This window comes from Anguilla anguilla, chromosome 12 (genome assembly GCF_013347855.1).
Source record: "Anguilla anguilla isolate fAngAng1 chromosome 12, fAngAng1.pri, whole genome shotgun sequence".
In the NCBI taxonomy this organism is placed as follows: domain Eukaryota; kingdom Metazoa; phylum Chordata; class Actinopteri; order Anguilliformes; family Anguillidae; genus Anguilla; species Anguilla anguilla.
Window position 1 is genome coordinate 17,296,180 of NC_049212.1, and position 21,679 is coordinate 17,317,858.

The 21,679-nt window shown below is 45.6% G+C and overlaps 1 protein-coding gene across 5 annotated transcripts in view; it reads left to right on the top strand.

Annotated features, from left to right (window-relative positions):
* ece2b (endothelin converting enzyme 2b) overlaps positions 1 to 21,679 on the top strand; it is a 34,173-nt gene that overhangs the window by 6,985 nt on the left and 5,509 nt on the right. For 2 of the 5 annotated variants that reach the window (XM_035385016.1, XM_035385015.1), the window contains exons 3-14: positions 8,109 to 8,195; positions 11,110 to 11,254; positions 12,093 to 12,308; positions 14,173 to 14,297; positions 16,256 to 16,402; positions 16,892 to 16,957; positions 17,138 to 17,326; positions 19,453 to 19,595; positions 20,242 to 20,356; positions 20,601 to 20,711; positions 21,225 to 21,323; positions 21,507 to 21,584. In XM_035385016.1, the coding sequence (XP_035240907.1) occupies positions 8,109 to 8,195; positions 11,110 to 11,254; positions 12,093 to 12,308; positions 14,173 to 14,297; positions 16,256 to 16,402; positions 16,892 to 16,957; positions 17,138 to 17,326; positions 19,453 to 19,595; positions 20,242 to 20,356; positions 20,601 to 20,711; positions 21,225 to 21,323; positions 21,507 to 21,584 (1,521 nt within the window). Of the gene's footprint in view, positions 1 to 31; positions 168 to 8,108; positions 8,196 to 9,603; positions 9,753 to 10,088; positions 10,157 to 11,109; positions 11,255 to 12,092; positions 12,309 to 14,172; positions 14,298 to 16,255; positions 16,403 to 16,891; positions 16,958 to 17,137; positions 17,327 to 19,452; positions 19,596 to 20,241; positions 20,357 to 20,600; positions 20,712 to 21,224; positions 21,324 to 21,506; positions 21,585 to 21,679 lie in introns of those variants that run through there. The other 3 variants (XM_035385017.1, XM_035385018.1, XM_035385019.1) reach the window with 3 other exon arrangements.

Below are 21,679 nucleotides of genomic sequence, written 5' to 3' on the forward strand. Positions count from 1 at the left end.
TCTCTCTCTCTCTCTCTCGCTCTCTGTCTTCAAGTGCTTGGCACTCTCTGTTTACAGTCATTCACTGACAAATGCACACTGAGTCCAAGACAAAGAGGGGTTAGAAATAGAGGAGGCAGTCCCTTATATTTGGAGTATTCGTCCTGTGAGGTATGACTCTGTGTAAGGTAAGGACTCGGCTCCCTCCTCCCTCTCTCGCTCCCTCTCTCTTTCCCCCTCTCTCTCTCATTCTTGCCCCTCTCACTCTCTCTCTCTCTCTCTCTGTGCTTGCAGTTAAAGTTTGATGTTGTAACAGCAGCTGCCAACAGTTGTAGGTCAGTGAAGTTTGAGGTTATTGCAGAAAATGTGTTTATGTGGTGTGTCTGTGTGTGTGTATGCGTGTTTGTGCGCATATGTGAGTTTGCATAAAGTTTTATTGTGTGTGTGTATGTGTGTGTGTGTGTGTGTGTGTTTGCATCTGGCATATATGTGGTGTTTGTGTGTGCATGTGAGTGTGTGCTTGTGTACGGTGAGTAAGAGTATTTGCATATTGTGTGAATGTGTCCGTGTGTGTATATGGTGTGTGTGTGTGTGTGCGTGTGAGTGTGTGCTTGTGTACGGTAAGTGAGAGTATGTGAATATTTTGTGCGTGTGTGTGTGTGCGTGTGTTTGTGTGTGTGTGTGTGTGTGTTTGAGGGATGTAGGGGTCCAGCAAAGAGCACTCTGTTCTGTGTTGATGGAGCAAAGAAGGGTCACGAATTGAAGAAAAGAGGAAAAGGAGATTGCTGAACTCTGACTTCCGTTTTGAGTATCTGCTGTGTGGGTGCAGCAGGCCAGGCTCGGAGCTCTGGGGGCGTGCAGGGGGGCTGACTGATTGATTGGGGAGTGCTGGTGGTGAGAGAGGGCAGAGCAGGATCCTCTCTCCTCTGTTAGGAGAACTGAAATCTGTTCCTCTGAAGGTCAAACATACAGAAAGTGAACTGTCCTGTGTGTGTGTGTGTGTGTGAGAGAGAGAGAGAGAGAGAGAGAGAAGGCGAGAGGGAGTCAAAAAAAAGGGCCTACAGCTTCCTGGAGACTTATTTGTTGATTTAGTGTGACCTTTCCACTAACTTTAAAGGTATTTCTATCTCCTTCTATTTCAGTGATGTATCCATGATTGAATGATGTTTTCCAGCTGTTTCCAGGATGACAATGTAGACAGTCAGTCAAAATGTAAAATAATGTCTTTCTGTGGGAAATCCGAAAAGGGTCAGCTCTGTCCTGACATCATGGGAACAGTGTGCACTAAACTAAGCTGAACTGCGTGTCTGTTGTGAGAATGCAGGAATAGTGTGAAGTTTTTGCTGTGGGAATAACATGCGAAGTTGGTCTGTCATGACATCATGGGAATAGCGTGACAGTAAGTTTCTGTCTGAACAGATGGGAAAATGTAGCTTGTTGCGATTCCTCTGACGCAGTAGTAATTGAATGGCGACTAATGCCTCAACGTCTAAACCTATTCAAGCAATATTTTTTGTGTGTGCTAACAGGTGGCTATGTCATGGATTGTAATTGCACGTACAGTAAGGTGAGGCCTATGCGTTTGGTACAGTGTCAGATGGGAGATGTGTACATGACTGGGACTGCCTACCTGTGAGGCGTGTGTCATGTGAGACTGTGAGTATTAGTGTTAGAGACTGGGACTGCCTACCTGTGAGGCGTGTGTCATGTGAGACTGTGAGTATTGGTGTTAGAGACTGGGACTGCCTACCTGTGAGGCGTGTGTCATGTGAGACTGTGAGTATTAGTGTTAGAGACAGGGACTGCCTACCTGTGAGGCGTGTGTCATGTGAGACTGTGAGTATTAGTGTTAGAGACTGGGACTGCCTACCTGTGAGGCGTGTGTCATGTGAGACTGTGAGTATTAGTGTTAGAGACTGGGACTGCCTACCTGTGAGACGTGTGTCATGTGAGACTGTGAGTATTAGTGTTAGAGACTGGGACTGCCTACCTGTGAGACGTGTGTCATGTGAGACTGTGAGTATTAGTGTTAGAGACTGGGACTGCGTACCTGTGAGGCGTGTGTCATGTGAGACTGTGAGTATTAGTGTTAGAGACTGGGACTGCCTACCTGTGAGGCGTGTGTCATGTGAGACTGTGAGTATTAGTGTTAGAGACTGGGACTGCCTACCTGTGAGGCGTGTGTCATGTGAGACTGTGAGTATTAGTGTTAGAGACTGGGACTGCCTACCTGTGAGGCGTGTGTCATGTGAGACTGTGAGAATTAGTGTTAGAGACTGGGACTGCCTACCTGTGAGGCGTGTGTCATGTGAGACTGTGAGTATTAGTGTTAGAGACTGGGACTGCCTACCTGTGAGGCGTGTGTCATGTGAGACTGTGAGTATTAGTGTTAGAGACTGGGACGAGTCTCAGCGCTGAAGTAGTTGCTGTGAAAGCACATGGTGATTATTTGTATTGTGACTTGGGCCTCGCCCATCACGGTTTTCCAGGCGTCTCCTTGTCTGAGCACCTTCATTTGGGAGGGGGGCACTAGGAGGCCAGGACACAGGGGGTCCCTCCCATGCAGCGCCCTCCCTGCTTATCATCCTCTCCATCTCATCCCATCTCTTCTCTCTCTCTCTCTCTCTCTCTCTCTCTCTCTTCCTCTGTCTCTTGCTGTATCTGCTGTTCATTATTCTGGTCACAGCTTCTCCAAGCTTGTGCTGTGTAGGCACAGTCAAAGCGAGCTTTGTGGCGCTGGCCTTTTCTTCCAGTGCACCAGTGGTGTTTCTGAGGGCAATGCGTGTGTGCGTGTGTGTTTGTGTGTGTGTGTGTGAGAGAGATGCCAGTGTACTCTTATGAGCGCCGTTATCCCGATGTTGCCGTGTTGTTGTCGCGGGGTTGCCGTGTTTTCACCTCCTCAGGGTAGAGTGCCAGGCTGTCTCTATGATGACGCTTCCTTTAAAAAACACTCGGCAGGAAACCACTTCAAACAATCACATTCCGCGCAGTGAAAGTCCCTCACCGCTCCCCGGGTTCGGAAAAACCTCTCCCTTCCCTTCGCCACCCTGTCAGACACACACACACATACACACACACAGGCACACACACATGCACTCACACACACAGGCACACATGCACAGATTCACACACACACACACACACACACACATGCATGCTCACTCTCACACTCTCACTCACGTGTACACACATATACAGGCAAGTATACACAGGTACACACATACATGCACACAAGCTAACGCACACACACTCACACTCTCACACATATGCACATACAAGCTCAGAGACACACACATGCACACACAAACACACATACATACAATTTGACACACAGGCCCTTCAAAACCAACACAGCATGTCATGGAGTTTAATTTACAATTTCATACACTTGCATTCATATTACATATTTCTATGTGATATATACGGTGACTGTACAATCTACACCAGTGTCATTGGGTGTGTTTAGGTTTGTGGAGAGAGACTGTGTGTACTATGTTCTGGGGTATTTGTAAAAAAAAAAGCGCAGGACCAGGTTTTGGCATGCTCAGGAAGAGTTCAGCACTGTGCAGCATGCAGACAATAGCTGCTAATGCTTACTCAGATCAGCCCACCATTGTTTCAAGTATTTAAAACCATTGGCAAGATGTATTTCTACTGATAAAACGGAATTAAAAACTGTTCATATACTGGCTGGTATGAGCCAGCAGTTGCTAATTTTCTTTTAATATTGTTGCAATCCACAGTGTTATTGGCAGGACATGCTGTAGCAGAGCAGATTTAAATCCTCTGTCCAAACTTTATCTCTGTTTTCAGCCTCCTTTTTCTGTTCCAGTTCCCTGTCATTGTTGCAGTTTTGGTTATGTTTAGTATCATTACCACCACAGATTTTGGGAAGTGTTTGTGTGTGCGGTCCAGCATCCCCCTGGTCAGATTTCCAGTAACCAGTCACACATGTGTTGGTGTACTGCTGACCCCACCTGACCCCTGAGGCTTTGGCTCCAGCAGACTCTGATTGGCTGAACTGCAGGTGCTGGCCAATGGGGTGGTCTGCGCAGTGGTCCAGCACACATTGCTTTAATTTTGTGTGAGCACGGTCATGTGACCATCTCCGCACTGTTGCCATGGAGACGCTGTGACGGTTGAGCTTGCTTACTGTAGAGGGAATTTGAACATGTAGAGAACTGCCCAGCTCTGAACATTCTGTGCTGTCGCTGAACATCCTTTCTTGACACATAACCAGCAGCAAGAGCGCAAAGTGAATTATCGAAAGTATAAAATTAGGAGCTTCTTTTAGTCGTTTTGCAAAAAACATGTCCTTCAGTTGTGCACTTCATACAAATGAGTTGTGCCCTTTATACAAATCAGTCACGCACATTAACATGGATCCTGACAGTAGTTTTTTTAGTATGCCAAGAAAGATGAGTTCTCAGAATCTCTCATTCCTGAGTTTAGTGGACTTCTGGAAATATCATATCAAAGGTTTTATTAAAACACATCTAACATGTCTGCTCTGTTCCACCCACACCAGCCTGCAACACTTCCCAAAAATGGTCCCCCTTCCCCCTCCCACTCAAGAGCTCCACAGAGACTCAAGATGGGACAGAGACACAGATCTAAAACTACCCATACAGTCCACTCTACGTGCTTAAGAGAGAAAGTGCCATTTCTGAAGCTCAATGTTGTTCTAATTTGCTGGATTGCTGCTGTTTTTAATATTCATGAATGGTGCACTGTTGGTTACAGAACATCCAGAGTCTAGCAATAGCAATATTTCTGAGCAACATTACTACTGCTATGTGATTAGACATGCAGACTGTACCAGAACCACCTGTTACCAACTAGAGCCTTATAGATTAAGGAAGTACGGAGGCAATGTAGGAGCGCAGTATCTGGTTTGCATATAGAACAGCTGTGACGGTGGAAAGAAACTATAGACTCATGATAGGACAGACTGGGTAAAGCACCTTAGGGACTTACAGGGACAATACAGAGAAGGTGACATCATAGACTGAAAACAACACAGAGAGGAGGAAACACAATAGAGACCCTCGGCAAGACAGAGAAGGAGACATCATTGGCTTCTATTGGTTCACATCATTCAGTACAGTTATGAATTTTGCACTTTGGCTGTAGGCTGCACCAATTTTTTTCTGACAGGAATATAAGAAAATGTTTTCATTGTGGATAATTCTACGAAATTTACTCACTGAGATGGTTTGTTTCTTATTTCACAATCACCAAATTCAGTCTGTTTATTTCAAGGGATGGAAAATGATTTTAGACTGACCTCCCGTGACATCATCACATTGAGCTGCATGGAATTTTCCTCTGGTATCTTGCATTGAAATGGAGGATTATTTTGACAGCAGCATTCTCTGTACTGATATTATATTATACAGAAACCGCTGGTGTTCCAGTTAGGCTTTCGAGCATGATGTAATTATAGGAAATTACAGGAAAGTTAAACTGAACACTTTTCATCAAAACATTCATACCTGTTCATAAAAGTGATTAAATACTACAGCTTTCATTTGTTGGAATTTGTTGTTGTTGGATTTTATTCTAAAATGGATATTAACTGTGTGAATAATTGTGACACATATCTTTTCGGGGGAAAATGACTTGTTTTATACAGCCTTCTTTGTTCATATAGAATGTGAATAATGGTATATTGTTGTCGTATTGCAGTCTAATTCAAGCAGAACCGATTCTCAAACAGCAGTCTGACTCTCATCCCTGTGATTAACTGCACAGTTCATGTGAACTGTGGATGCAAGCAGATATGAAGCTTCTCTGAAAATGAGAGTGGACAGACATGCATCACTTTGGAAATAGAAAAGGACAGAACTGGCACCGCTGTTGCATTGGACTTGTACGTACTGCATAAGACCTGAAGGGAAGAGAGTCTGTGTCTGGTGTGACAGATTGAGCATCTAGGATGGAATGACGACAAAGGGAAAGGTGGAGAGAAGGAGAGCAGGGGTGTGGGGGAGGAGAGGAGCATAGCGTAGCCTGTACCTGATATTGTTTGGAGAGTCCACCTCAGCTGAACTACACATAGTATCTGCTGGTGAAAAACGTTTTTGAGGACATGCATGCGCATGTGGCCTTCCAGTATAACCACTTTCTGGCTGTGAAATAGCAGTTAACTTCACATTAGGTGCAAAATGGATTTTTGACATTTTGGAATTCCTGAGGGAGATATTTTTGTGAGTTTTGTGAGTTCCCAGAAAACGATTGGCTCCAGAGGTCGAAGTGCCTGACCCGCATCGCCATGGCGATAGGACAGTGCTCTTAGCAGGAGAGATAATGACACAAAATGAAACTACAAAAGTGAACTACGCTTATGTCCATCTCTTTTTTTGCGAATTCATGAGCAGTGCTACTGCCCGTCTGCCTAAGTGAACGTCTGCTGTGTCTGTCTAATAATCAGATGAGATTGAGATTAGCGGTGACTCAGTGTATGGCTGTGCTGGTTATAGAACTTTTTTCCCTTCTTCTTCTGCTCTTCCTTCACAAGAATGTGTGTGTGTATGCGCGTCGCACATGTGCATGTGTTTTTGTGTGTTCGTGTGAGCGTTTGTGTGTGCGTGCGCATGTGTAGTGTGTGCATTTGTGCGTGTGTGTCTTTGTGCATGCGTTTGTGTATGTGTGTGTGTAAAGTAGGTGTATAGTGACGGGGGGTCATTGCAGGGGTTCATTCTTTTTAAAGTATCTAAATTCCTTCTGTGCTCTAGCTTCCCCTAGGTTAAAGAGATTCCAGGGTTTCAGTCTAAACCCCCTCAGAGAACATTAGGGATTTTGGACACAGTAATGGCATGTGAATCACTCCTAGTCCCAGATGGTGTAATGCATGCTGGGATACCTCCCTGGGGGAAGCCGGTGAAACCATTGTGACTTGAGGCAGATCAAAATGCACAGGATCCATCACACAACCAGTTTCGGTCTGTAAGAAAAGCTGAAATGTGTTTCTGCTGCCTCTCCCACCATTGTTGAGTGAAGTTAAAGGTGAAATGAAGTCCTGCTGTAGTCAGGGCAGCAGAAACCCTGCCCATCTTCCAGTGGACACTGAAGACTCACTTGTTCAGTTAGCACCATGGCTCCCCTGAACTCCTTTAGATATCCTTTGTTTTTCTTTCTGTTTTTGAATAATGTTATAGGTATAGCTGTGTTATCTGTCAAGTCGAACCTCCTCTTGTTGCAATACAAATTGTTGTTCGTCAGGTTTACATTACACTTATTGATTATAAATGGGCCTCTTATAAAATGTCTTCTTGGTGATACCACATTGTGTATTACTGAGAGTAAGACTGACATGCTTCACTATTGTACGTCACTCTGGACAAGAGGGTGTGCTTTGTGCTTATAATATAATGTACTGTAAGGTGAAGCTTTGTAATGCAGTCTGACCTCAGGAAATGAGGGAAAGAGTGGAATTACCATGTTTTTGCCCATGACTGGAGGAAGCAGCTCAAAAAATGGTGGCATCCTTCACTGAGTGGCTGCCTTTGCAGTGATCAAGTAATAACGAAAGTAATGGTGGGGTATTAGTGTTGCACTGTCCTGACGTAGATTACAACGTCAATGATAAGTGTGTGCGAGCGGGTACGTGTGCTTGTGCGTGTGTGTGGTATGTTACACCCTGAAAGCTTCAATAAACACGGAGGGGTTTGGAAAGCTCTTACTTCACTTGTGTTTAGTCTAGCTTTGTCCGCTAATAGAAGCTCAGCGCCTACAGAAAGTGGCAGTGGGTGGAGGTGTGAGCGTCAGAACAAAGCCTGTTAGTCAGCGCGTCACTGAGCAAACAAGTGTGGCAACGTGACACTGGACCCCCACCCCCTACCTTTCTGTGCACTGCGCAGTAGAGCCCAGCTTCTACACTTTACCCCCTAGTTCACTGCGGAAGATTACATTTTTGGGGGGTTATAGTTGCTTATAACGTGACTAGAAGTCCATTTATGGTCTGTGTGAGATCGCCATCGTGGGACGAGTGGCTGGGGTCTGCTGTGTGCTGCAGACAGAATGCGGCAGGGGAAATCTGCTGTCTAATACCTGTTTTGGGTGAGGTGCTTCTTTGACCACAAACCTCTTTTCTGTGTCTCGTCCGTCTCTGCCAATGCTCCCTGCAGATGTCCAACTACAAGCGCACAACATTTGAAGAGGATGATGTGGCCGACATGCCGGCGGATGGAGCCCTCTCCCCTGACAGCGTGGAGGTCAGTGCGGGGTTACGTGGGGAAGAAGATGCCCTACTCTCCACTCGCCGTTTCCCACACAAACAGATATAACAGATGTGTTTGTTTAGATCCAAGTGTGTGAGCCATATATGTTACAATAGAATCGTTATCCTTTTATGAACTCTGTGGTACATTTTACAGAGTCAACCTAAACCCCTTAGCCTTTTGACTTTAGCCATTTCTGAATCTACCGTGTCCAAATGTCCAGGAATGAGCTACCTGAATAATAATATCCTATCCACGCGGCTCGTGCCAATCAGTTTATTCAGAAATTTCTAAGCCAGCAGTCACTTTTTACAGTTTATTTCATGTTATTAATAATTGAAAAGGCGAGATTTGCTGTAGGCTGAATATAAAGTTGGCTAGGTAGGCTAGGTATCGGACTCCAGTCTTCAGATGAATGGATATTACCTAGTTAAAGTTGATAGGAAATGTCAAACCGTTAAAATTACTGGGAAGTGAGAACTGAGAAGCTATCTGGCATTTAAAAAGCCCATTGTTCAGTAAGGAGTATACTGTCAAATTTTCATTTCCGCTTTCAAATGAGATGGAATCCTTGGTCTTCCAAAGAACTGTTTGAAGATAAGACCACAAACTGTTTTAGTTCTTATCCCCTCAGACGGTGGAGCACTCCCACAATATATTATGGATTCACTCTTAGTTCCATCTTTGAAATCACAGTTCAAAACTTGTTTTTCTATGATGCCATTACACAGATCTACTTTACCTGTTATTTTAAATATTTTTTTTACTATCTGCTGTTTTGATAATACTTTATAAATGTTTATGGGGTTTAATCTCAGCTTCACTGCTTGAATTTTCAATTCTGCTGTTTTTAACCCTACAAACTGTTCTGTATCGTGTTGTTTTCTTTTTGTTTTGTTACCTGTTATGTAAAACACTTTTTGCTATTTTACTACATAAAAGTGTGAATGAAATGTCTTTATTATAATTTATATTATTGTTATTGTTGTTGTTAACATAAACAAGTACTCAGACAAACATAATGATACCCTACCTATACTGCTCTTAAAATGCCGTCACCTTCTTTTGATGGTTCAGGGCGATTGCATTTTATCTACTGCGTAATATGGTTGCATACACCTGGCTGGCTAAGTTCACTCGTCAGGATAGTAATATCGAGACACTACACATATGGCATGTATTGAGAGACAACAATCACGTTCACTGTGACGGTACACCCCCAAATCTGAAGAATATGTGTATGGAATATAGAAGGTTGTTCCACAACATAAATAAATAAATAAATAAATAAAGTTTGCGGGAGTCTTTGTAGTCAACTGGTTGCTTCAGAATGAAATGCAGCGCAATCAAGGTAAAACAATGTCGCTTTAACATTTGACGAAACTACCATTTTCCTCCATTAGCATTTCACTCGGTTCAGTTCCCAGATCAATGGGAACCTGATTCAAAGAAATTGGCGCAATTATGTCTTAAGTGAATGGGCGAAACCGAGAATAAATCTCATTCGAGATCCACACCCCTTGCAAGGCGCAGATCACGTAAACCATGTGGGTGAGTTGCTAGCTAGCTAAACAGCTGGAACAGCGTTGTTTAATTTAACCATGTAACACTGTTTCTGGCGAGCAAAGACACTCTGGGTAACTTCACTTAAAAGGATTACCTGGAGAAAGGCACTGGAGCACAAGGATCTTCTTTTAAATATTTAATGTGCAAACACGGTTTTTTTTACTCTGATGAAGACGCAGCAGCGTCGAAACGTTGGTAGGGTGTGCACATTAAATATTTAAAAGAAGATCCGTGTGCTCCAGTGTCTTTCTCCGGGTAAGTCCTTTTAAGTGAAGTTACCCAGAGTGTCTTTGCTGATCTGCATATTACTGAGAGCACTGGGATTCTGAAGCGCGAGTGTGTCTCTATAACTGAACTGTTTTTGGCGAGTTTTGCAGACTATAATTTCAGTAGGTTATTATAGGCTAACTATAATGTTGAAATCAGTTACGCGCTGCCTTTTTGTTGTTGAAAATATTATTGTATGAAATGTTTATTCCCCAAGCTGAATACCAGCAAATATTTAGTTCATGTTGTCTTTCGCAACCATTTGGCCAACAACTGGCTTTATGGTAAAATTATAATGTACTCGTCTATTTTACTTGTATGTATTGGTAGTAGCATGTCATTTGGGCATTACTTTTTCAGTATAACCCGTGGCGGTTCACAAGTTGTTAGCTGCTTTGCGTTAACTAGCAGGCCTTCTTTTAAAGTTGCAGGTTGGTTAAAAGAACTTTGATAATCTGTCAACTGTTGCACTCCCAAACAGTTTTATTTGGCTGAATTATGCCACAGTAATGGTAGGCACCATTAAATTCAGTTTGATTTAATTACATTGGGTAGGCTACTTGCAGCCAACTGTGGCTTTCAGATGAATCAATAAAACTAAAAACTTTTTGTTTGTGCTTGAGAAAATACGTTTTTTAATCAAATCATGGTTCATAGGCTTTACAGTGCAGTTTTGATGAGCGTTGATAGTCTCCATGCGCTCAATACGTTTTAGCCATGGTTGGCTATTCAGTGAACGAGCATGCCTGGAACACAAATATTTATATTTTCTTGTTGCAGTAAATTAAACAACAGCCTGCGTTCAACACTGGCTTTGTGAAGTGATTGTAGAAGAGGCTTTGCTCCTGTTGTCTGTTCCAGAGAGAAAACATTTTAATAAGCAACAAAATACCCTAAGCCTTGACATATGATGCACAGCAAGTATGGATGATTCATGTGGCTATCTGCTATACTGACTCTGTGCATGTGTGTATCACAGGCCCTGTGTATGCATTAAAGTGTATGTGTGTGTGTGTGTTGCAGGCTCTGTGTAGGCACTAAAGTGTGTGTGTGTTTGTTGTGTATTATGGCACAGATTGGCATCAGGAAGGGTGGGTTTCAGCTCCTGGGCCCTCTGGGCAGGATGACGCAGCTGGAAGTGATTCTTTCAGGCCTGCTCTTGGCCTCTCTGCTGGCTCTGTTTGGCTGTGGCCTGACCTTAGGTGTCCGCTACAGCACAGGTGAGTCACACACAGGCGTCTCGGGGTCAAATCTCTACAGACCCCGTATGAATGGCAGTAGGGGAATCCGCAAACACCGTCTGCTTGAACTGTGTATATAGTGATATTTTCTGGATCTATAAATAGATTTAATTTACCTTTCAAGCACATCCACCATTTTGGGGAAAATATGGGTCTGTCTAATATTAATTACATTGAGAGTTTGCATATAGCAGTACCAATGTGGATGTGAAATACACAGCACTGAAGTACTGAGGAAAAACAAGGCTTATTCATAATTATCCAAGTTAGATGCAAACAATGTGTGGTGAAAAGCGAGAAGTGTACACGGTGATAACTGAAAATAGTGGTTGGTTCAGAGTACTGCCAGTGTTTTATTTAACATAATGTCATAATTTGCTAGCTGGATAAGATTACCAGTATTCCTGTTAATGAAACTTGGTCACCCTTGATGTGTATTCTCCTAAGGCCTTGATTAGCCATATGCAAAGTTGTTAATATGGTTTTGACATACTTATAAACAGTGGTTTACGAAGTAAGAAATGACTCTATGACACAATGGCATTTAACTGACCACCAGCAGCGAGGAGGTGCTTCCTGACACAGATGCCTTTAACAGGTCCTCAGAATGGTCATGCCTGGGATCATGGTGTCACATGAAATCTGAGCAGCTGCGGAAAGTATTCAAAGTCCTGGCAACCTTTCCTTAGATAAGTGTGAGAATCACTGAGACCTGTGTGACTGTGGTGTTCCTATGCGTATGAATGGGACGACTGTGAGTAATTGTGTTGTCATTGGATTATAAACGCTTGGTCTGCCCTCCCTTTCTCTCCCCCAGACCCTGGCCGTAGCTTGTGCCTGACGGAGGCCTGTGTCACGGTGGCTAGTAAGATTGTGGAAGCCCTGGATCGCCAGGCAGACCCCTGCCAGGACTTCTACCAGTACGCATGCGGGGGCTGGGTCCGCAAGAACCCCCTGCCCGACGGGAGGTCCCGCTGGAGCACCTTCAACAGCATCTGGGACCAGAACCAGGCCATGCTCAAGCACCTTCTGGGTGAGACACGACATGACACACATGCATGCATCTCTCTCTATCTCTCTCTCTCTCTCTGTCTGTCTCTCTCTCTCTCTCTCTCTCTCTCTCTCTCTCTCTCTCTCTCTCTCTCTCTCTCTCTGTCTCTCTCTCTCCCTCCCTCCCTGTCTCTCTCCCTCGTGCATCTTTGGAGAAGTTAGCTCCGTTCCTGCATCAGCTGTAGACACGTGCAGAGCGGCGACTATAAATACCCTCCTGCCAGCTGAGCAGTCTGTACTGGCTGCTTTAGTGAATATTAAATTAAAATGCTCCCTAACGGGTGACCCATCCTTCCTCCTGGGCTCCTCTGGGCTGTGGACAAGGCTTTGTGGGACCGGTGCCAGCTAGCCTCTGTGTCATATGAGTGCCAGCATGTTTGTGTGAGAGGGAGATGAATCGGTGCCAAAGTTTGTGTAGCAAGACACGTATTATGGATCCTCCTTGTTCAATACACAGGAGGAAAAGATAGAGAGCTCTTATTAAACCGTGTGATGCCAAGAAGTCCACTGATCACTAGGACCAGCAGACAGCTAGGCCTTTGCCATGCATACCAGTAGAGTATTCCAACCTTTTGTAGTGTTTTATTTAATTGCGTTATTCAGAGGTTCTGCTAAGGTGCACACCTTGCCCACGAAGAACGAGTTATAGCTTGCGTTAAATAATTCATTCATTTATATTCTGCAGTGGGCATTATTTAATGGTGCATGTTTGTGACTGGGGTTTCTGCAAATGTTTATACACAAGTGCAGGACTAGTGTAGCTAAAGCTGTGCGCTCTCTTTCACTTGCGCTCTCTCTCTCTCTCTCTCACTCTTTCACTCACATGGGAAGTGGAGTGCAATCTGTCAATGTGAAGTGGCGGTTTGAGTTTCTCACTACTGCTGACGGAGGCTGTCAGACGCTGGCAAGTAGATGTGTCGAAGTAGGTCACATTTTCCAAAGACTCTGCTGTACAAAAGCCCTGTTTATGGATGCAGGTCTTTCCAAGTGCTCGCACAAACAAGCTCACAAATACTAAAGCGTAAACTGAGACATACACGTGACCGTACATGTGTAGAGAGAGTGTGTGCGTGCGCATGTGTGTGCGCGTGTGTGTATGTGTAAGAGAGAGATGTTTTGGTTCAGTGGACATGAAACAGCTTGGGAGCTGACATCATAACAAGAGCGCTGTTGGGCCTGCTGTATGTCAGGAAAAATGGCCTCAGTCTTTAAGCTGCCTGCTTCAAGGAGATGGATGGCAGACTGCTCTCTGCAGGTCTTCCTATGCTCTGTTCCTGCTGCCGGGGAGAGAGAGAGCACCAGGGACCAATCATGAGGTTTCTCAAGTGTGAAGGACCAATCAGAATCCGCCTCGGCTGCTAGCACTCACATCAGCGCCTCTTCACGCTTCGTGCCTTGCCCTGCAGGGCTCATGGGGTGCCGCAGATAACAAGTTTAATCTCTGGAGAATTCGCCTCAATTTTGGACCAATTAACTGTCAGGAAAAAAAAAGAAAACGTCTGGCGCAAGAACCTCTACAAAGTAAATAAAATAAAATGAAGAAAGTTTTGTGTTTGTCGGGCCGCTGGAATACTCCATCCAACACCAGGCCTTGGTGCGGTGATGCATCACATGTCCTGATCATTCCAGTGCTGCCAGTAATCGGACATCCCAGCTAAGGGGGAAAAGAGTTTGTTGAAAAGAACAGGATGGATGAAAATGGAGTAAGGCTGTTGAGAGTAGCTGTAACAGAACTATAACCATGCTCATCCACTTATAGATGTCTCCTGTGTTCTGCTGTGTGTGATGAGTTTGTCTCTGCTTTATTTTAATGTTCCTGCCCCCCCCCCCCACCTCTCCCCCCGCAGAGAATGGCACGTTTAACTCCACTAGTGAGGCTGAGCGGAAGACCCGGGACTACTACTTGTCCTGCCTGAACGAGCAGCGAATCGAGGAGCTGGGAGCCCAGCCTCTGATCGACCTCATCGCCAGGGTGAGCCACGCCATAGCTAACGGCAAACGGAAATGTTCTGCTCTCACTTACGGCACTAGGTAAACAAGGGGGGCTTTAGTACAGCCGAATCACAGCTGTCTGTTAGAGAGTCCAGCAACATGTTGTACCCGTGGGGAAAAGTAGTAAGTGATTTTATCTCTAAATATAACATTTTCAAAATGGAATGTCTTTCTGTGAGGAAATGAAAGCCAGGGAGTTTTGTTGGACACGCCAAGAATTTGGAAATCAGTCTCATAACAACTGTTAACTTGAGGCCAGTTCCTCCCTAAAGAGTACACACCTACGCAACTTGGTTGCACTCTGTGTTGCATGTAACCATTGTGTTCATTTGGAGAAGGAAGCAATCGATTGCCAGCGTTTGCAAAACTGTTTGGTCAGAGAATGAGATGAGCTCTACTTTAATATCAGCCAGCTGTCTCAGGGTTTTGACACGAGGCATGTTTACCTAATATTGTTTGAAAGGAAAATGTATCATTTTGAAATATTGAGCAGTTGCGCAATCAAGTTGCCTAGTTGCAGCCCCTTGCTTTGAGACCGTGTTTTACGGGTTAGAATCATGTATAAACCGTCTGTAGAATATACATTTGAACCCTTACTGAGTTGTGGAAATGATAAACAGTATATAACTAAAATAATCATCTATAAAACTACAAGATTCTGCTGTTCGCATAGGAAACACGGTGGTGTTGCGCCATTCCCTGGTAATGACGAATGCAACGGTGTCACCTGCCGATGAGTCGAAGGCACAGTCCAGAGTTGGCACTTTTTGCAGCTCTTTTTTGACGCTCCCTGACAGTCCAGGGGTGACTGACAGCTCTGGGATGGTTACCATGGCGGTTACTCTGCAGTGATGAGCACTGAGAGCTCAATGTGGGCGTGAGGCTTCTTCCATGGGGCTCGTTTTCAAATTCCTTTTCAGGAAAACGCCTAATTAATTAATCAGGTCCAGTTAGAAATATTCCGTCCAAACTATTTGTTAAGGTGACAAACATTTTCAGAGAACTGCCCTGGAGACCATTTTTGTTGCTTCATGTGAGCTTTTAAATCTAATAATTCTTTTTTTTTTTTTCTAAATTTAATAAATCAACTCAGTCCAGTCATTTAGAAATGGACGGCAGCCACTTGAAACCAAATGTTGATTCATGTCTCCATTTAAAATTGACAGTTGGTTCTTTTGTAATGTAAATGAATGGACGTGAGAGAAATGAGGAAGAGTGAACTGCAGTGCTGTACATAACTGCAGCCAGGAAGCGGTCAGCTGTCCCCAGCCCCCCTGCCCCGCAGGAGCCCTGGGTGTTGAAAGAGGCCGGGTGGGGGAGATGACTTAGGAACACGCTTCTTTGTGTAGCTGAAATGAAACCTTTTTGAGCCGAACCCTCGCAGGCCTGTTCTGGATGTGAAACAAAGCTTTGTTCTTCGAGCCGACGGTGTGGGCTGAGTAGAGAGAACCTTTGTGTCCAGCCTTTGACCTGCACGACCTTTACCATCTTTCCCCTGATGACCATGCCCACCCACCTGCCCCCTCAGATGACCGATCTCTCCACTGCTCTCAGATGAAAGCTAACGCACAGGCATGAGTGCCCCTATACCCACACATGCAGACATGCCCCTGTACATATACACATTTGCAGGGGGACATTCAGAGCCTGCTTTGTTAATGTCTCACAGGGAGTCATAGCTGTGACTTAGAGAATTCCTGTTTTAGTGGATAGGATCCTAAGGCATTATTATGAGTCTAGGGGACTGAAAATGAGAATGTAGGGACATACTTATGTGTGTAGGTGTGGATGTATGTCTGCCATTATGTGTTCCTGCTAACGTGTGTGTGCGTGCGCGTGTGTGTGTGCGTGCGCGTGCGCGTGTGTGTGTGCGTGCGCGTGTGTGTGTGCGTGCGCGTGTGTGTGTGTGCGTGTGTGTGTGTGTTTGTCTGTGTGCAGACAGGTGGCTGGAACATTACAGGCCCCTGGGACAAGGACAATTTCATGGAGGTTCTGAAGACTGTTTCTGGGCCGTACCGGGCCCAGCCCTTCTTCACCATTGGGGTCAGCGTGGACCCCAAGAATTCCAACAGCAACGTCATCCAGGTCAGGTTCAAAAGAGCAAGGGCCAGTCGTGCGGCCGACTGCCAAGAACACATTGCTATCTTGTCGTTCTCCTGGGTTTGTTTGGGAAACATTGCTGGCGACATGAAGTTTTGAACCTTTTGTTCTTTGTTCTTTGTGTTTGCTTTCAGTATTCTGGAACACTGTAGTGTGTGTTTTCAGCTTTTTATCAATTTTATCTGAAGGGTAGAGATGCTGCTGTGGAAAGCTGCATGCTCTCTGTGAGAGAAAGTCTTTTGTGCCAGTTTCCTGCCCGTGGATGTAGATCATATGACGACTGAACAGACAGGGTTTGAGTTTCCTGGAGGCTCTGAACAAAAGCAGCCTGGTCTGGGTGTTTTTGTGTGTGTGTGTGTGTGTGTGTGTGTGTGTGTGTGTGTGTGAGAGAGTGTGTGAGTGTGTGTGTACTGTGTGTACATTTGAACCCACGCATATGGGTGTGTGTACCTACCCGCTGTCTTTCTCTCTCAGGTGGACCAGTCGGGGCTTTTCCTGCCTTCTCGGGATTATTACCTCAACAGAACTGCCAATGAGAAGGTAAGAGGGTTCTGAGAGCTGCCCATTATTAGCTCTCTTTGCTCACTTGCGCTACCTCTCACTTATCTAGATCTCTCTCACTGTCACCAGCCCCTCTCTCTCTTAAACACTCCTTTCATTTGCATGCGTGTGCACATGCGTGCATGTGCGTGCATATTCACATATGTGTGTGCTGTCCAGGTGTTAAAGGCGTACTTGGACTACATGGTGGAGCTGGGCGTGCTACTGGGTGGAGAACACAACTCCACTCAGACCCAGATGCAGCAGATCCTGGACTTTGAGATAGCCCTGGCCAACATTACCGTACCGCAGGACGAACGCCGCGATGAGGAGAAGATCTACCACAAGCTCACTATCGCTGAGCTGCAGGTGTGTGTGTGTGCATGCGTGTGTCTGTGAGTGTGTGCGTGTGTCTGTGAGTGTGCGCGTGCGTGCGTGCGTGCATGTGTGTGTGTGTGTGTGTGTGTGTGTCTGCATGCGCGTACTCTTATGTTTGTACGTGCACTTGTTGGTGTTTCTCAGAAAACATACTGTATGCATATAACAGATAGCTGCCGATGGGGCAGAGGATATGAATGTGTTCATACATGGGGAGTGACTGCCTTCATCGTTTTGTTAAGGAGTGAACTGTAGAACGGGTTGCAGTGTGGGCACTAGGCTTGTCTTGGGTGGGGGGGGGGGGGGGAGGGGGGGGTTGTCATTCTTCTTTGCCCTGGTGTATGACATCACTGACACCAGCACAGGGGGGTGAGGGGTATGGAAATAGTTGCGTTCTTCTCTCAGAGGGTGTGCTGGGGTCTCTCCTAAGATAAGACGGGGGCAGAGAGTTCAGTCCGCTGTTCTGGCTCCTGCTTTTTCCACAGCCTCCGCAGAGAGGTTGAGAACCGCCGCATTCACACCTTTCTCAAGGATTATTTTTCCGTCCTCGTCTCATCGCTTCCTTTTGTTTGTCAAGGCCCTCATGGTTTCTATGGTGACAGTTGCTAAGAGATGCAGGCCTTTGTTCTTTGCAGCCAATGACAGCGGCAGAGTTACTGAGGTGATGGAGGCAGGGTAACGGATGCAGAAGGTGTGACTGCTCTGTCTGATTGGATCCGTCGCCCACTGTTTAACCCTCTGTGGTCTGATCAGGTAGAGATGCATTATGGCACTTAAATGGCCTCGTTCACACTCATAGTTAGGGTAGTGGGCATATTATCAGGAGACCAGAGACAGGATCCGCTGTGTTGACGTGTGAATCTCTGCCTAGACCACAACACAATATGAGCTTTATGAAGGGCAATGATGTCATATGAGGGTTTTCTCATCTGCGTTTGTTTGAATATTTTGGCATTTCTGACACACCGACCCCACCTGCAAAGAGACGGGATCATTTCTAAAAACAATCTTAGACAGTAGTATATAATTATATATAAGTAAATAAATAATTTATGAAGGAACCTGTCTTGTCATGTTTGCTCTTCTGTGACCTGGCAATGGTACAGTCTACTCTGACTTTTTATGATTATCACTAATAACAGTGATTTGGTGAGCCTTGTGATGAAAAGAACATTTGACTTGAGTCTATTTAATAAAGCCAGTTATTTAAATGTGTTCTACCACTGTGTGTCTCTCAAAGTACTAACTGTCTGATTGCGTGGAGAACATTGTCATTGCATCTGTGCATGAATTAATGTCCTCATGTTGTGCAGTTGGGGCTGGACGGGCGTTCCAGTTCTAACAGTAAGAGCATGGCTCATGCGTGTCTTGCGGCTCCTTTCGAGGCCTCTGGAAGAGTGCGTTTTTGTGAGCGCCTTCTCTGGCATTGCTGCCGTGTGTTAGTCCCTGTCACCAGCCCACAAACAAACAGGAGACTAGCAAAAAGAAGAATTACATCGGCACATATGTAATGTGATTATGTTTCTGATTGTGTTTTAGCAAGTTTTGGTTTCACTCTGGTTCTTAGGCCTTGAGATTAGTGAGTTCCATACATCCACAAGGTTATACAGAAAGAGTGTCTTTGCTCAGTAAAATGAAAATGAGGTGAGGGTGGGGGGGGGGAATGGAACATGACTTCCCTTCTTGCTCTAACTGTTAGGGAGCCCACCTCCCTCCCCTTTCAATCTGCCTTCTGCTCCCGCAGTCAAAATCACATTAAAAGAGCACAAGTGGTCTTCATGTGAGCCGCTGGTTTTATGAGCTTTACTGTAATATTTCCTCAAGCCCTTGGGTTGAGTGTGACTGTAATTGCATCTGGGTTCATTGACGCAAACAGGCAAACCTGTTTTTGTGCAATGTGGGCCTGGTCCCAGACCAGGATTAGGTCTGGATGCTTGGTCCTCTTTGTGTCTGGTTTTGTGTTTGTTTATTTGGCTAGATTTACTGTTTGAATAATCTGCAGGGTTCATGCAATTTGAGTCCATGGTACCGGTTGATGCACACCCCATACATTTCATAGAGTCTGGCCAGAGCCTGTGTAGCCTTGTGTGACCGTCGGCCCCCTTGGCTCCCCGCAGATCCTGGCCCCAGCTGTGGACTGGCTGGACTACCTGTCCTCAGCGCTGTCCCCACTGGACCTGAATGACACAGAGCCTGTGGTGGTCTATGCCAAGGAGTACCTGCAGCAGGTGTCTGACCTCATCAACAAGACAGACCGCAGGTGAGCAGAGCATTGGCCTCATTGGACACTATGGCCTCCTGACCAGTCTTTTTCAGTCTGAACACTGTTTCAGCTGAACCGCTGTTTTTGTAATGGGGGATTATGTGAGGGTATTCACAGGTTGAGATGACTGAGAAGGGTCCTCATGTGCATCCTCTGGTCTCTTCTGTCCTCTGGATCCCTCTCTCCTTCCTCTCTCCTCCTCTGGTATCTTCTCTCCTCCGGATCCCTCTCTCCTTCCTCTCTCCTCCTCTGGTATCTTCTCTCCTCCGGATCCCTCTCTCCTTCCTCTCTCCTCCTCTGGTCTCTTCTCTCCTCCGGATCCCTCTCTCCTTCCTCTCTCCTCCTCTGGTCTCTTCTGTCCTCTGGATCCCTCTCTCCTTCCTCTCTCCTCCTCTGGTCTCTTCTCTCCTCCGGATCCCTCTCTCCTTCCTCTCTCCTCCTCTGGTATCTTCTCTCCTCCGGATCCCTCTCTCCTTCCTCTCTCCTCCTCTGGTCTCTTCTCTCCTCCGGATCCCTCTCTCCTTCCTCTCTCCTCCTCTGGTCTCTTCTCTCCTCCGGATCCCTCTCTCCTTCCTCTCTCCTCCTCTGGTCTCTTCTCTCCTCCGGATCCCTCTCTCCTTCCTCTCTCCTCCTGCTGTCATAGTCTGCTGAATAACTACATGATGTGGAACCTGGTTCAGAAAGGGGCATCCAGTCTGGACCAGCGCTTTGAAAATGCTCAGGACAAACTGCTGGAGAGTCTCTATGGCACCAAGAAGGTATGAGTGTGTGTGGGTGTGAATGGGGAAGGGGACGTTTGTGTGAGTGTGAATGGAGAATGAAGAACCACTAGGTCTAATCCAGTGTTGCTGCCCTAAGCCCCTAAACCTTTGTGTTAATGCTGGTCTGACATTTTGTGTCCGTTTTGATTGGATTCATCCAGTGAAAATTCATATAAAACCAAGTTCGACAGATGGAAGGGTTCATTTTAACTGTGATTTGTGTGTCCTCTGTGTCCGTCAGTCCTGCACACCCCGGTGGCAGACCTGCATCGGAAACACCGACGACACGCTGGGATTTGCCCTTGGAGCGCTCTTCGTCAAGGCAACCTTTGACAAACACAGCAAGGCCATCGTAAGTTGCTCCGGTTTAAAAATTAACACCATGACAAGCAAGGAATAAGTGCGTGGCTTTGCTACCTTTGACTCTTGAGGGGGTAGGCGTGAAAGCTATCTGATTGCTCGCTCAGCGGGACTGATGCAGACTGACAGATTCAAGAGTTGTCAGAACTTTGTATGTGGAAAAAAGGATAGAATGAGTAACTATGACTATAACCAGTTCACGTTCAAAACTTCTTTTAAGGCTTATTTTGCATGGCCAGTACAGTAAGTCAGCCTGTAACTGTAGAAGTCTGCCTCATTTTGACAGTTACAGTACTTGTGTCTCAATCTCAACAGTTGCCATGTACTGTATTAATTATTTTACCGCTGAGGAATCAGAGGGCCACTTTACCAAAGCACTTTCCTATTCTTGTACGTTCGAGTTTCAGGCACACGCATTTGGGATATTTTAAGTTTTGGCTGTTTTCCCTGCTCCTCTCACACACTCGCGCTCTCTCTCTCTCTCTCTGGTTTCTCTCTTAAAAAGGCGGAGGAGATGATCAATGAGATCCGGACAGCTTTCAAAGATGCGTTGGACAAACTGAAATGGATGGATGGACAGACACGACAGGCAGCCAAGGACAAGGTGAGGGGTTAGGGCCTTGCCTTTTCCTGTTTGTCTGAGTGATGGGAGATGGGGCCTCAGTGCTGGAATGACAGGGGAAATTTAGTGTGAAGCAGTCCTTCTGGGGTGTTATAAACAGACGTTCTGGCTGGACTTAATGAACATCCTCACAACACCCCCACTCTTCCCTCTCTGGCACTGCAGGCGGACGCAATCTATGACATGATCGGTTTCCCAGACTTCATTTTGGATCACAAGGAGCTGGACGATGTTTATGATGGGGTAAGTGAAATTGGGGGAAGTGCATTATGAGGCTGATTAGAGGTTTTTTTGGGCCACAGTGCTCTGTTGTCTTGGTGTGTTTTTTTAATACGTCC